At 43.4% G+C, this 14893-nt stretch overlaps 1 protein-coding gene across 7 annotated transcripts in view; it reads right to left on the bottom strand.

Moving 5' to 3' along the window:
- The window catches only part of SMYD3 (SET and MYND domain containing 3), a 706268-nt gene that overhangs the window by 289757 nt on the left and 401618 nt on the right, over positions 1-14893 (bottom strand). Inside the window, exon 1 of one of the 7 annotated variants that reach the window (XM_047841255.1) lies at positions 1542-1589. The exons of the other annotated variants lie outside the window; for them this stretch is intronic. Within the exon in view, the coding sequence (XP_047697211.1) occupies positions 1542-1580 (39 nt within the window). The 5' untranslated portion in view covers positions 1581-1589. Of the gene's footprint in view, positions 1-1541; positions 1590-14893 lie in introns of those variants that run through there. 7 annotated transcript variants of the gene reach the window in all.

Raw genomic sequence — 14893 nt, 5'->3', positions numbered from 1 at the left:
TGGCCAGCACAAATACAACTTTATATGTCTTCCCTTAACAAGAAGGAAAAATTAAAAACAAAAAAACAGGGGTGAGAATGTTGGGGGAGAAGAAGGAAGGACCCCATAATCACCTCGTATCTCTTAGACTCTCAGGGGCTTTAGCTATTTAATAGTTCGTTTAACAAATGCTTAGTGAACTTACACTCTGCTAAGCACAAAAAGCACAGAAATGATTAAGCCACAGTGGCTTACAGTACGGTAAGAAGGCCCATCAAGCAAACATTACGCTAAAATGATGATGCAAGCACAGGTTCCATGAGAACACAGACTGGGAAGGCAAATCATGTCCAAAGATTTGGAGGAGACTGCCAAGACGCCTGAGATGAAGCCTGGGGCCGCGGTAGGAGTCCAGCAGCAGGAGACAGAAAGGAAGGGCAGTCCAGGCACCAAAATCACCAGTCAAATCAAGTGAACCAGTCCCGGAACCCTGATGACTGCGCTCTGTGGGAGAAACAACCTGAAATGTCACCTCCACTCCCATCATTACAGTACTGCCATACACAGAACCATCGACACTCCTTTTAAATGAGCTCTTCACACGAAGATCCCTTCTATCAGACCATGGCTGAGACAGTGTCTCTCCGATACTCAGTGGAAACTATATAAAATATTTTTCCATATAAATACCGGAAAGGCAATTCCATGGGGACCGAGTAAGTCAACACCAAACACTGGTGGATACCAAGCACTACCTTCCTACAATTGAGATACAAGCAGAAACAACTTTTCTTCAATGGACATGAAAAACGTTAAGAAGGAATGCAGAATAGCTTGCTGAGAGCACGTATGTGTTCACGCTTACTCCTACTGGCTCAAGGGTCTGGACCTTGCTTTGTGTCTGAAGCTTGCTTTCTTCCATCAGCGAACTCAGAGCAAGCATAACGGACAACCTGAAACGCTCTGTCCTTAACTGCCCTTGCCAGGGGGCAGCTGAGGGCTTAGCGGCGGCTCTGTGTAGACAGTCTCTTATTACCCTCTTGTCCAGGCCTCTCTGCTGGCAAAAAGCACAACTGAATAAACAGACAGACAAGATCTGCAATGCATCAGCACTAAGTAAATTACGACAGTGGGAAGAATGGCGATCTGAGGTCTAAATATTTTAAACAGCAATAATCTTTGCTCCACATAAGAAATCTGGCAACCACTGCATTTATGGGAATGCTTTTTAGATTCTCTGATTAACACAAGTACTCTGGAGCAGGACCACAAAGACCCAACCAGAGTGCACCGTGATCCTGAGCCTCGGTCTCCAAGTGGGTTATCGAGAGACTACCAGCCTAGGAAAATAACGTATATGAAAAAGATACCAGAACCAGCTTGCCCTGAACAAAAGGATTCATGGCTCTTGCGAGTGTTTATCACCTTCGCTCTATTTCCAATTACATGACAACAAGCAGTTTACGAGAAGAGACGCTTACAATAACGGCCGAATGATCTGCCCATCTTATCAAAGGCAAGCAAATGATGGGCTCTGTGCTGGTGCATGAACAATTTCTTACCCAAGTCTTTGGTTTGGAGTGTTCAATCCACTTCCTCATACAGAATCCAGGAATCAAAGGAGTTTCTAAGTACTGGGCCGAGACACACGATTTAAAGTTGCCCCACAGGACCAGTTAGTGCTCTTTCCTTACAAAGTATTCATTTCTTGAGTTCTTAAATATTTAGAAAATGGATAAAACGTATGAAAAGGTAGTTTTTCAAACAAAGACCCATCACGCTGATCTTATAGTTTCTAACCCCAGAAACAGAATTCGCTTCAACCCGTTCCCTTTAAATGCATTATTTTCCTGGGGCGCCTGGGTGGCGCGGTCGGTTGAGCGTCCGACTTCAGCCAGGTCACGATCTCCCGGTCCGGGAGTTCGAGCCCCGCGTCAGGCTCTGGGCTGATGGCTCAGAGCCTGGAACCTGTTTCCGATTCTGTGTCTCCCTCTCTCTCTGCCCCTCCCCCGTTCATGCTCTGTCTCCCTCTGTCCCAAAAATAAATAAACGTTGGGAAAAGAAAAAAAAAAATTAAAAAAAAAAAAATAAATGCATTATTTTCCTGATTTGTGGAAAGCAATGAGCAAAAGTTGGGAGGGGGTTATAAACCATGCTGATTCCCGGCTGTCCACCTCACTCTGGGCGAACCCAGCCCTCTGAAGGGGTAGCAAAGGCAGGAAGCGAACGGCACACAGCAGGCGCCTACATGATTCCAAGTCAGCTCCCACTGGGCCCCGGGGGGGCCCCTCCACTGTTCCCCGGCCACGGTTGTCTCCAAGCTCCTCATGCTTCCCAACAAGCATATGCAAACTACACAGTTAACCCGAGTTAGCTAGAAAAGCAAAGGCTTTTAGTGCTCCAGTGTTCTCAAGCAGACGGGTCTAAAAACCCCTTGTTCCTCAGTCCCAACCTTTGAATCCGACTCCCTACCTCTGCTCCCATTTCACCTTAGATCCCAACCAGTGCTTCCCACTGGGAGGGCTGTACAGACATGGACAGTCACACATCCCTCCTGCTTTCTGCCGAAATCAGATTTGACCACTCACCTCCTGACCTATAGTACCAATACGACGCGGCGATGTATTTGGGGTCTGACACCTAGATTACCTTGTTCGGCACCTGCATTACCTTTCTTAGTGACAAGCCTGATTTGAGCTGGTTTTCTTCAAGACTTTTATTGCTTTTTCTAGTATGCTTCTGTGACTGTAGACTGAGAAGTTTAGCTTCTGCTACCTTTAATAGACAGCAGTGGGCACTAGGGTTTTTTTACCTACTCGCTTTCCTATAGGCCTTACACTTCCTGTTGTAGCATTTGTTTTTGTTACAATCTCGTTTTTCCTTCCTGTGTCTACTGATTCTCAGTTACGATTAGACTCGTTGTATCTTACTTCCATCGGAAATAAAAGACACAAATACATGCCCTCAAAAAAAAAGCATTGGGGGGGGTGGGGGAGGGGGGGATACTGTATCTACACATGCACCCAAACAGACACTGCCATTCAGTACAAAGGTATAAATTAAGAACAAGAAAGAAGATGGGATTAATTCTCAAACTAATGACCCTCACATTCATCTAGCTCTGGCAAGCCGATAAAGATATTTCAAATATTAGATCAACATCAACCTAAGAGAGCCTTATGTTAGAAGCCCTGTGTGCATTTGAGTTTTTCCAGGTATCCTACGTATTCAAGAACCTACTATGTACAGAGAGTTCACGAAGGTCCGGAAACACCAACCACAGACTTTAGGAGAAAATATTTTATACCTTTAATATTTAAATTTTTTTAATGTTTATTTATTTTTGAAAGAGAGAGCATAAGCAGGGGTGGGGCGGAGAGAGAGGGGGACACAGAATCTGAAGCAGGCTCCAGGCTCTGAGCTATCAGCACAGAGCCTGACGTGGGACCTGAAATCACAAACCACGAGATCATGACCTGAGCCAAAGTCAGACGCTCGACCGACTGAGCCACCTAGGCACCCCATTATATCTTTAATATTTAAAAAGAGCTCATTGAACATTTCACTGAGGAGCTATGGTTTTCTTTAAAAATATACCTTTCCAAAACTGTCCTGTAATGTTTTATTTCATTTGCAAAATAAATATATAACAAAACATTAGAAAAGTTTTCATGTCACATGACTTATTTTACCATTACTGCCCTGAATTTTACATTAAAAAATGAAATTATGTTCATCATTTAGAATAAGGCATTGTAAGTCTTTAGGCAATAAGGCTTCCTTACTCTATTAAAATAGTTTTCAAGTTATAAAATTTTTATACTCAACTTTTCAGAAACATTATTATATATAGACAGGTACGTCTATCTGTACATGTGTGTGTATATACATCCACACACTTTAATCCTTTGATTAAAACATAAATACATAACATAAACCTTACACATAAATACATGTTAAAATAGTGAAAAGAAGTTCCAAGGATGCCTGGGTGGCTCAGTCAGTTTAGTGTATGACTTCAGCTCAGGTCATGATCTCATGATTTGTGGGTTCAATCCCTATGTTGGGCTCTGTGCTCACAGTTCAGAGCCTGGAGCCTGCTTCGGAATCTGTGTCTCTCTCTCTCTCTCTCTCTCTCTCTGCTTCTCCCCCACTCGTGCTCTGTGTCTCTCTGTCTCTCTCAAAAATAAATATTAAAAAAATTTTTTAAATAAAAGAAGTTCCAAAAATAACTAGAGCATCATTTGCCAAACTATTGTCAGGCTCTCTGTAAGCAAAGAAAAGTGGAATTTCAGTCAGCCCTCCCAACCAGACTAAATCTTTACTATAGGAGACCTACAACAATTTTTAACTAACAGATTTGATCTGCGTGGTTCTGTGGGACTGGTGAGTAGAGAACAAAAGATTGTAGCCAGACAGCTTGCCCACTGTGATCCTTATAGGCACTGCTGTCGAACCTTCATTTGGCCAACAATTTTCAATTAAAAAGTGGCACCAAGTCTATGCTTACCGAATTGTCTGATAAACTGTTTTTCAGTATCTTTATTGATTTGAAAGAGAATCCGTATTCACCATTCACTGCTTGATGGTGCCTTAAAAAGTATTGATGGAGGGGTGTCTGGGTGGCTCGGTCAGAAGAGCACGCAGCTCTTGATGTCGGGGTTGTGGATGCAAGTCCCACGTTGGGTATGGAGATTACTTAAGAAAATAAAATCTTAAAAAAAAAAAATGTACTGATGGAATCTTTGAATCTAGGTCCAAAACAAGTACTTGAGACTTCAACAGAAAGTAGTTCTTACAAATTAATATCCTTGGGCCTAACAGGCAAGTTATTTCTTCAAAACAATATTCAACTTGATGATTTATTTTGACGTAAACAATTAGTCTGTGCCATGACTGGCTGTGAAATAAACAGCCTTCTCTCAGTTAGCAGGAAAGAAGCAGGAGAATTCGAGCACATTATCCACTGTTCTGCTTCTCTGTGGCAGCAAAGGGGTTTCTGTGCAGGCAGGACTACAGCAAAGCAGTCTGTTCAAAGGAAGTGAAACGGTGCCTTCAAGAGGCAACGGACCAATTATTAAAACTGAGCACTAAAGACAGTCACCAACGTCCAGAATAATAAAGGATGTAAAGAAAATCCAAGACTGATTCTGGTTTAGTCCCGGTGGAATGAAAAAAGCTATTGTCTTCTATCAAACACTGATTCACTGACAATTGGAGGGAAAATACAAATTCCAACAATTATAACGTTAATAATCATTTCATCGGCAGCAATATTCAGAAGTTGATTAGATGATCCTAACGGGTGATTTGAAGGGTAAGGAAAAACACCCTTAGCATAATTTAATAAGATCTTCAGACTGAAGCATATTCAAGAGTTTCATGAAAGGCCTTCTCATGGCCTTTTAATAGCTCTTTCCAATTCCAATTAACTTGTTAAATGCCAATTCTCATTACTTCATCAGAAATCTAAAGCCAGCCCTTTCTGATTAAATCATTAAATTATCATTACTAGCACAATGCCTGGTAAGAATTTATGGACAGGCCAGCACACATAAGCAGATGACAATTCTCCACACCCACAGAAAAGAAAACGTGGAGCAGGTAATTAAAAATAACAAATTGTATTCATCTTTGGGGTGTGTTAGGTTATGTTTACCTATTATATCCCCCTTCCTAATTGTTTCACTGGGGTTAATATTTAAATTAGCATAATCTTTCTGTAGACCGTCAAAAGAGCAGAAATGTTGATCAAGAAAACCCATTTATATGAAAAGGCCAGGTTGGTACTGAAGGGATCAGAAAGCACAAGTCAACTGGGAGCTGGGCCGCCTGCCGGCTTCAGGAGTTAAATCACCCTGTTCATGAGTCATTCAAACCTCTGCAGACTCCTCCTGGGGCACCAATCACACAAGCAGGCGCTGCCTCATCAGTCCTGTGCTAACACCGAACTGCTCCCACGAATCTGCCTGCAAGCTCCGCACCCTCACCTTCCAGACGGCGTGCTGCCCCCCACCGCTGCAGGAGCCTGGCTCAAGAGACCCATAAGCAAGCACATCCAGGGGTCTGGTTCAAAGTTCAAGGTTGCCCCACCCTCCCGGGTCAGAGGACACCCACCCACTGAGCTGTGAACAGGGGTCAGCTCTGCCACATCTTTCCTGAGACTTTAATCTCTTGTCATCCTGAGTGTCTTCAGACAGCAGCCCTCTGAGCAGGTGGGTATGATCCCCAAGGGAAGGTCCCTCACACCCTCAACACTGCCTGTGCTTACAACGTTATACAGGGACTCCCATGAATATTATAGCTTCTCTGTACCCCTCTTTTTTTCATGCAGTCTTACAAATATTATCATGAGAGAAAAGAGGCTTGGAGGATAGAAGACAAAATAAAATAAGATTGATAACAACGACCACCTAATTTACATTCTAGGTCACTATGTGAAAGCAAAGGCATTATTAAGTTCAGTCTCTTCCAGAAACCAGATAAATTGCTAAAACTTGTTTCTTTTTGTTTACTATAAATATATTTAAAATACATAGGGGCGCCTGGGTGGCTCAGTTGGTTGAGGGTCCAAGTTTGGCTCAGGTCATGATCTCACGGTTGGTGGGTTCAAGCCCCGCGTCGGGCTCTGTGCTGACAGCTCAGAGCCTGGAGCCTGCTTCGGATTCTATGTCTCTCTCTCTCTCTCTGCCCCTGCCCCGCTCACACTGTCTCTCAAAAATGAATAAACGCTAAAACATTTTTTAATAAAACATATATATGTTTTTAATTTTTAGAGAGAAAGAGAAAGAGAGAGAGAGCACAGGTAGGGGCAGAGAGACAGGGAGAGAGAGAGAATCCCAAGCACACTGTCAGCGCAGAGCCAGATATGGGGCTTGAACCTACGAACCATGAGATCATAACCTGAGCTGAAATCAAGAGTCAGATGCTTAACTGACTGAGCCACCCAGGTGCCTGGCTAGAACTTATTTCGATGAATATGTTACTAGTAACATTTTTGTTATTTTATGGATTAAGGAGCTTGGCGTACGCGAAGTTCTGTCAACTACTCCTTGAGATGCCAGGGTTGGTTGTGCTTAGAATTATACTTCTAGTCAGAGGCAGCCAAACATGCCATTTGACTATGAAACAAATAATTGCAATGCTAGTGTAACTCTGCACATTCTAGTTGAGGACTAAAGTCAGCAAACAAGAACAAATGTAACGGCGTCACATTCGTATCAATGATTTGGTGAAGACGATATTATCCTAAAAAAAACTGTTAAAAATGTTACCAGATGTTGGCTATTTACCCTCCCTGTCCCAGACAGCATCTGGCAAAAGGGGGTGCTCCTAAAACGTGCGGATCCCCACCCACACATCCTTGAAACTGGCAGGAAATGTCCCTGATTAAATGCTACTTGCAGGATTTTTACCTTCCTCTACATCATCACGGTACTTAAAGGCTTACTCTATAACTAACTGTATCACGCTTTTAAAAATATGGCTTACATAAATTTTATAAACATTATGTAATCATATGCTGAAAATGCTATTTTTATGCGTAGATTATGTTAATATGTTGTTCCTCTTCTCACATTAGTTGGTGCTCACTTTTTTTTTTTTTTTTTTTAGTTTCTTCAACTAAACAACCCAAGGAAAGGAAAGGTTTGCCCGTTTTCTCCTTTAGCGCCGTCACACTCTTCCAGTAGATGATCCAAAGATAAACACCAGCCATTTACACGTATACTGGCTTCTTTTGCCTTTTGAGATCAATTCCCTGAAAGGAGACCTGCTTCCTATCTTTCAGGGTTATTGGGAAATTTTAGCTACAGAAGGGAACAGGATGAAGTCGTTTGAAATTCTCTCTGTTCCCCCTGTGGCAGCTCCTCCACGGTCAGTCTGAAGGATTACCTCCTACTTAATGACACCAGACAGTCCTCTCTGGCCTTGACTTCCCCATAGTACTTCGCACCATGAACACCTGCCCACCGGCTGGACACCTCCAGGGGCCTGGTTCAGTGTCTGTGGCCCAAGTCCTCGTCTGTCTGCCTGACGTGGCAGCCCAGGATCTGAGTGACGACCCCACCATTCAAGTAGCTCAAGCCTGACCTGTGTCATATCGCACGTCCCACTCTCTCACCTCTGACCTGAATCGGAGTCACTGTTCCCCATTTCCAGTACTGACTCCCTAGTCTGTGCCCAATATTGCTCACCTGGTTCAGACCCTAGTTGTTTCTCACTGGAACCTTCGCAGTGTCTCCCAGCCGGGCTCCCTAATTCTGTCCTTTTGGGGAAGAACTTACGCCCACTCTCCACACCATGGCCAGCACGATCTATCTAAACCTAAAGTTGTTCCCTTAGTGCCTCTACTTAAGCCTTTCCTGGGTTCTTCCTCGCTCAACCACAAATTCTCACAGGCAACACTGGGCCCTCAAGAATCTGGCCCCAACCTACCTCTCCCCCTACCCTCCATATTCCCTACTTCTTGGAAAGTCCCTCTTTTCTTCACTTACCATGTACTCATCTCCTGAGACTCACCTCAGGAGACTCACCTAACACTCACCTCCTCCGGCGTCTTTCGTGCCCCACAGTCGTGTTAGCAAGCTTCGCCTTCGCCCTGTGAGCCTACCTACCCAGACCATATACTCCATGGATGTCTCCATCCTCCTGTTTAGCCTGTGAGCTCCTTGCTCATAATCCAATGCTTCTCGAATGGCAAGCCTTCAATAAATACTGAAGAATGACTGAATATGTGGAGTTCGAAAGTGAGAGCCAACGATCTACACCAGAAAATAAGTCAGAGATCTGAGCTACTAAAATAAAGAAAACCCCATTACGTTCCCCGAGGCAATTTTATATTTTTTCCATTGTCATCAATTTCAGTGTTTATGCTACTTCTCACATTCCTGAAATAACTTCAATTATTTTGAGAATATCGAGGCCATTGAAAGCAATACTTCTTTTCTCTCTCCTCTTTGTAGCAAAAATTCTCTGTATCTTCATCCACAGGAAAACATGTCCCTCTGTGACTCAGTTTTCCATGTTAATGAGCCCCCGACCCTCCCCCAGCCCCTCTCCTCCTGCATTCCACTCCACTTCCACAAATGGTCCTTAGATTGATCCCCTCCTGTAAATTCTCAGAGCCAGGTCTTCAGCTTGGATTATTTTAACAGCCTCCTTAACTAGCTTCCCCTCTGTAGCCTCTCCCCTTATTAATCCATCCTTCATACTACCTGAGCCCTAACCACAAATCTGATAGTAACTTGAAATCTCCTCACAGGAACAAGAAAAAGTTTAAACTTCTTAGCCTGAAATTCAAGGCCCTATAACATCTTGCCCCATCCTATCTTTCTAAACTCACCTTCCTTGGTGCATTCTAGAATCAGCCCGATCTGCTGATTACTGATCACTTCTTATGAAGCTATGGCCTACCACATCTCTCCAATCTTGCTCATGATGCTCCTTTGACTGTATTCCTTTGCCAGTTTGGAATCCCCACTCATCCTTCCAGAAGGCCCAGTTCAAATAAGCTTCTCCTCGGTAAAAACTTTCAAACTGCTCAATTACAAATCATGACTATTTTCAGGGTTTCTATAACATTTAGTTTATATACCTAGTATGGTACGTGAGATATTGGATCTATCTCCATTATAAAATGGAAACTCTTTGAAAGAAAAGTCTGTGAATTATTCTTTGAATATTCACGGCTTAAGGTAAAGCCTTAAGGCAAATCAAATGCTCAAAAAAAAAAAAGTTTGCTGAATTATGTTGTCTTCATTACATAACAAACTCTCAAAGGCAGGAACAATACCTTATTTGTCTATGCATTTTTAGGAGTACCTACCATACTCCAAGATCAACACAATTTGTGAAATAAAAGAATGACCCATTTTGGGGGCAAATACACAGAACAGGTGAATGAGCTAATGTGAAATATTTTCAAAATGTAAGTATTTCCAAAATGATTTAAACACTTCAATTAGGATTTCTTCTGGCATACAAAGACCAGAGCAGGGGTACTCAGAGTATCCCATCGGCCAGGAATTCTGTTGCGGGTCCAGTATGAGATAAGACCTAAAATGCATTTAGAAACCAAGCATTTAGAAACCTTTATGACCACCTGACAAGGCCGAGACACCCATACGTTCCAGCTGGGGCCTGTCTCACCGAACAAAGTGTTGGCTGGTGTAGGTTTTGGTGGAATGCATGTGCTAAGCGGCATGGGGGGCAAGAGCTGCAGGCCAGTCACGGCACAAGGACCACGTGTCAGTCTGTGATAGATTGGAAATGAAAAACGAAAGGTCTTTCACCAGAGACAGTCTGAAAAATCCAAGCAAGGAGAATGATATAACAAACTCCCAATTTCTCTCCGTGTACCTTCCATATTTGCTTGAGACCTTTCTCCCCATGACATAAACATTACATATGGAGCTAAAGCCACCTTTGTGTCCTTCCCCAGTCCTTGTGTCCTCCTTCCCCCTCAAGAGACGGCCTCCAATGTGACTTTTTTAAAAGGCTACGAAACCCTGTTCAGCAGTGTGAAATTTTCCTGCTGCAGTTTTAGAGCAATTAGAATTCCTTTCACACACACAAAAATTAAAATTTAACAATGCTAAGTGTTATTTTGAAAACTCCTCTCTATTAATATTATGTGAGAACCTCTCTCTGTGACCCTTCAGCAATGACTGACAGACCCGAACTCCAAGTAAAGGGACGTCTGCTACCTCGGCCTTCAGAGGGAGAAAGACCTTCAAAAGCCAGTAACTTGAAAAGAAAGATGAAAGCACATGTTGCCAGGGCGTAGAAAGAAAAAGATTCCCACTGACTTCCACTAATAAAACAGGCTTTCCAAGGGGCGCCTGGGTGGCTCGGTCGGTTAAGCGTCCGACTTCAGCTCAGGTCACGATCTCGCGGTCCGTGAGTTCGAGCCCCGAGTCGGGCTCTGTGCTGACGGCTCAGAGCCTGGAGCCTGCTTCGGATTCTGTGTCTCCCTCTCTCTCTCTGCCCCTCCCTGTTCATGCTCTGTCTCTCTCTGTCTCAAAAATAAATAAATGTTAAAAAAAAAAAAATTTAAAAAACAGGCTTTCCAAGAACACTGGGCCGGTGAGACTTAACTATGATAGATGCTTACTGATGTCAGGGGTGAGCGTGGAGAAGACACAGGAGGGAAGCAATGCCGGAAGTGGTGGGTGGAAATCACGGGCTCTCCCCGCTTCATCAGATGGGCACGGCAGAGCCACCCTGCCCCCTGAAATTCACACCTTCTTTTTCTGCATCACTGCCAACTCATTTCCAAAACATCCACTGCTAATCAAACTTGTTTGGCTGCCTCCTTATCGAAACTTTACAAAACTTTAATTTTCAGCCTCATGAGCCCTGCAGCTGTAAATTAACTGAATAAAATTTACAAACATTATGCAGTGAGATAAAGCACTTTCAAAGTCTTTCCCCTGTTCAGTTGACTTGGCTGCCTAGCACACCAGTTTTGCTTGACATGAGTTCAGAGGCCCTGGAAACCTTCCTAATCCTACTCCCTAGGCCTTGTGCCATTCATGGAACCATGTTAACCCATATCCGGAAAATTAATAAACCTCACATGGGTTTAGGCACTCGAAATACTCCTGATACTTCTTGTCATTTATTATATTTAGGCACCCTTTGCAATGGGAGAATCCTCCTCAAAAGACCACAACAGCCGCAGATAAAATCCCCAAGGTTATTGGCATGCAACAAAATATCTCATTTAAGACTTCTGCGGCCTCAAGCCAAAGCCAGGAATTAAATTCACTGAAGGTGAAATCACCTGTGCTTTGATTTAATACAGATATTCCCAAAATGGTTTTCTGAACTCCTCCATTTCCCAATTATCACAATTTTTAAACAGCAAGGGGAGTAAAACTGACCGCTCCCGGGAATGCCAGCTGAGTTGGTTAATCAGTGCTGATGTGTCCCTACATCACACTCACAGTAGAGAAGACAAAAGACTAGTAAATTCTCAAAATGGGAAGTCCTGATACACTGAGGTGCCATAATTCATTTATGATTTCCATGGTTGCCAAGAAAGAACTGAAAGGCCCCCTCTGGTTGGTTTTCACAGAACAACAGTCACCCCTTCCAACTGGGGTCAAGTCTATCAGTAGCTATGTCAGCAGGCAGAGGCCCTCGAGCCGGATGGGTCTCGGGGCAAAGGCATCTCTCCTACACGTGTGGGAGCCTTTGCTGGACTCAAAAACCTGGCTTTGGTGCAACTGACTGCAGGGCGAGTTTTGGGGACTTCTTCAGCTCTCTGAAACACTGTTCTCAACGGTAAAGATAACAAATACAGCTCAAGGAGGGGTGGTGTGAATGTGATATGAGAGAAAGTATCCCAAAAGCTGGGCACATAATAGCCTGTCAATGAAAAGATCTTTGCAATGTAGATACGTCTATCTTTTCCTTCTTTAGAAAACAAACTTGAAAAGTACACCCAACATGTCCCACTGTCAACTGGTGTTTTTATACATGGCCTTACACCAGAACTAAGCAAGATCACAAAGAGATTTGTTTTATAATTTAATGTCAGAAAAGATCAGAACATCAGTGCTTGATGGCTAAGAAAGTGATCGATCTCCCTGCCCTTGTCCAACCAGGCAAGAAAGGGATACAGCCCCTGAAATAAATGCTCATTTTCCTCAGTAATTCTGCATAGTGGGAAAATAAGCTCATTCAAACAAAGTCCATTAAATAAATAAAATCCCAACACTTGTCTCTTTAGACAAAAAGCAGATGGTAGCAATACAAAAGATCGCTAATGTTTTGGCAAACTAATCTTTCTTCCAAATACCATTTACAAAAGGCCACCAGACCGCCAGCCGTAAGGATGCCATGGGAAACCCCTGTGGCAATTAGAAGTGTATTTAACTCAAGACCAGACCACAGAGTATAAAAATAAATACATAAATAAAACTCCCAAATAAATAAATCTAGAAATAAATTATTTACATCACATAGGTTCAAACAGCCAAAGTTAAAGAAGAAAAAAATATATATATATACATCTATCTCTTTATTGCAGAATCTCAAAACAGTAAGAGCTTTAGTGAGTTGTCACCAATGAAACAGTCAAGTCTAAGCCTGGGCAGTTTCTGGAAAAGGGAAGTCCAGAGAAACTTGCTCACAATGAAAATCACAACTGGCTTGTAGAGCTGGGTGGTCTTATTTCTGACAAGAAACAAACACCTTTTTGGACAAAGGAAGAAGTCAACAGAGGAAATCCTGACGCATTCACCCAACACCAAGGTGCTCACCAAGCATCTACTACATTCCACACACGGTGCCAGGGGCTGGAATAGTGGCAGCAGCAATACCGAAGTAAAACTAGTGCCCGACCAAAGCAGATTACAGTCCAGGGAAGTCACTGGCAGCTACTATACAGAGTGCAAGAGGTGTGTTAGGGCCCGGGTTAGCTATGAACACAGGTGTCCCGGGAAATAGCCCCACTTACAACTTCACAATCAGAGATGATGCCTTCCCATAGCTAATGCTATCGACATTCACCTGGTCCCTAAAGTTCACCCTCCAGATTCCGTGCTTGACCGAGTTCTTGATGTGCCTCTAGAATGTCATCCAAAGTGACTCTCACCACACAGTCAGGGCCTGCTTCTTACCACCTACCTGACACCTTGTATTATATGCTTCCCGATCAGATCAGCGTTCTCCCTGCCAGGGGCCACGGCCACACCCTTCAGTATTTACTAGTCAGCTTCTACAATATTTTCCACAAACAAGAGTCTGATGTCACTCCCTTATTTAAAAGCCTCCAATAGTTCCTGTTGGATAGAGGATGAAGTTCAAACTACTTAGCACAACTCAGCCCGACCAGCAAAGCAAATACTAGCTTTACGGCCCACCCCCAAGCAAGCTAAGACCAACAATCACACTGGATTAGTATCAGAGGAGGCCACACTGTGATCTCTCAGGCCCCCACTGCTTTGTAGGTAACGTCCCTGTTCACGAAGGCCCTTTCCCCTCGGCCTTGCCCAGACGGTTCTTTCTCTTTCTTCGGGTGTACCGCCTTCCCCATACCTTCTCTGGCTGCAGAGATGTCTGCATCTTGGCCCTGTGTGGCTACAACACTGCGTGTACCATACAACTGTACTCAGCACACTGGTGTGACTTTGTTGGTCTTTTCTCTTCCTAGACAAGGGCCATGTCTTAATCATCCCCCAGAACCTAGCACAATGCATGACACGAAAAATATATTTGATGAAAATCTGATGAATGAACTAGGAAAATTACTCATCTACTCTAAATACAAGTCTAACAAAGGAAATTACTACCTATTAGGCTGGTACTATACCATCTTACAAAGATGAAATTATTCTGGGCCCGATAAAGAACTATGGTTAATAGTCCTGGAAACAGCTTGAATGAAAGGTTTTGTACAAATGGACTCCTTACCATTCGGCGGTGCCTGCCTGCTAAGGGGCAGCCCCACAGCACTCACTCTGTAGCCTGCAATGCATTCAGGGTCTGACTTCGCTCAAGGGAAAACAAGATCGGTATCTGACACACTTATTTTTAGGCTTGAGGCCAGAATTTATTAGAAAAAAATAAACGCTATGTGTCCTAATAATCAGGAAGACTTTTTTTGTTTTGTTTTAATTTCTCTCTGCAGCTGAAATCTCTGTATGGTCAAAAAAAAACCCTTAATTTCTTGCTTGCTTCCGGCACAGTCATTAACCTGCACTTAAACATTCTGGCTTCATCAACAGCCTTGCACATCCAGCTGTCATCGGTAAGAGAACAGAAGCCTCGGACCGAGTTCTGACTTACTACCAAACCACTGATTATAGGTCTCCTGGTCTCCAGCTTGATTTGTTTCACTAAAACAAATTCCTCCTGGGGCGGCAGGTGGACACGAGGGGCTGCTCAGTGGAAAGCAGAGGCCAAC

The sequence above is a fragment of the Prionailurus viverrinus genome, chromosome F1, assembly GCF_022837055.1.
Source record: "Prionailurus viverrinus isolate Anna chromosome F1, UM_Priviv_1.0, whole genome shotgun sequence".
Taxonomy (NCBI): Eukaryota; Metazoa; Chordata; class Mammalia; order Carnivora; family Felidae; genus Prionailurus; species Prionailurus viverrinus.
The sequence above is the reverse complement of the archived record's forward strand: the minus strand, read 5'-3'. Positions and strand labels throughout refer to the sequence as shown.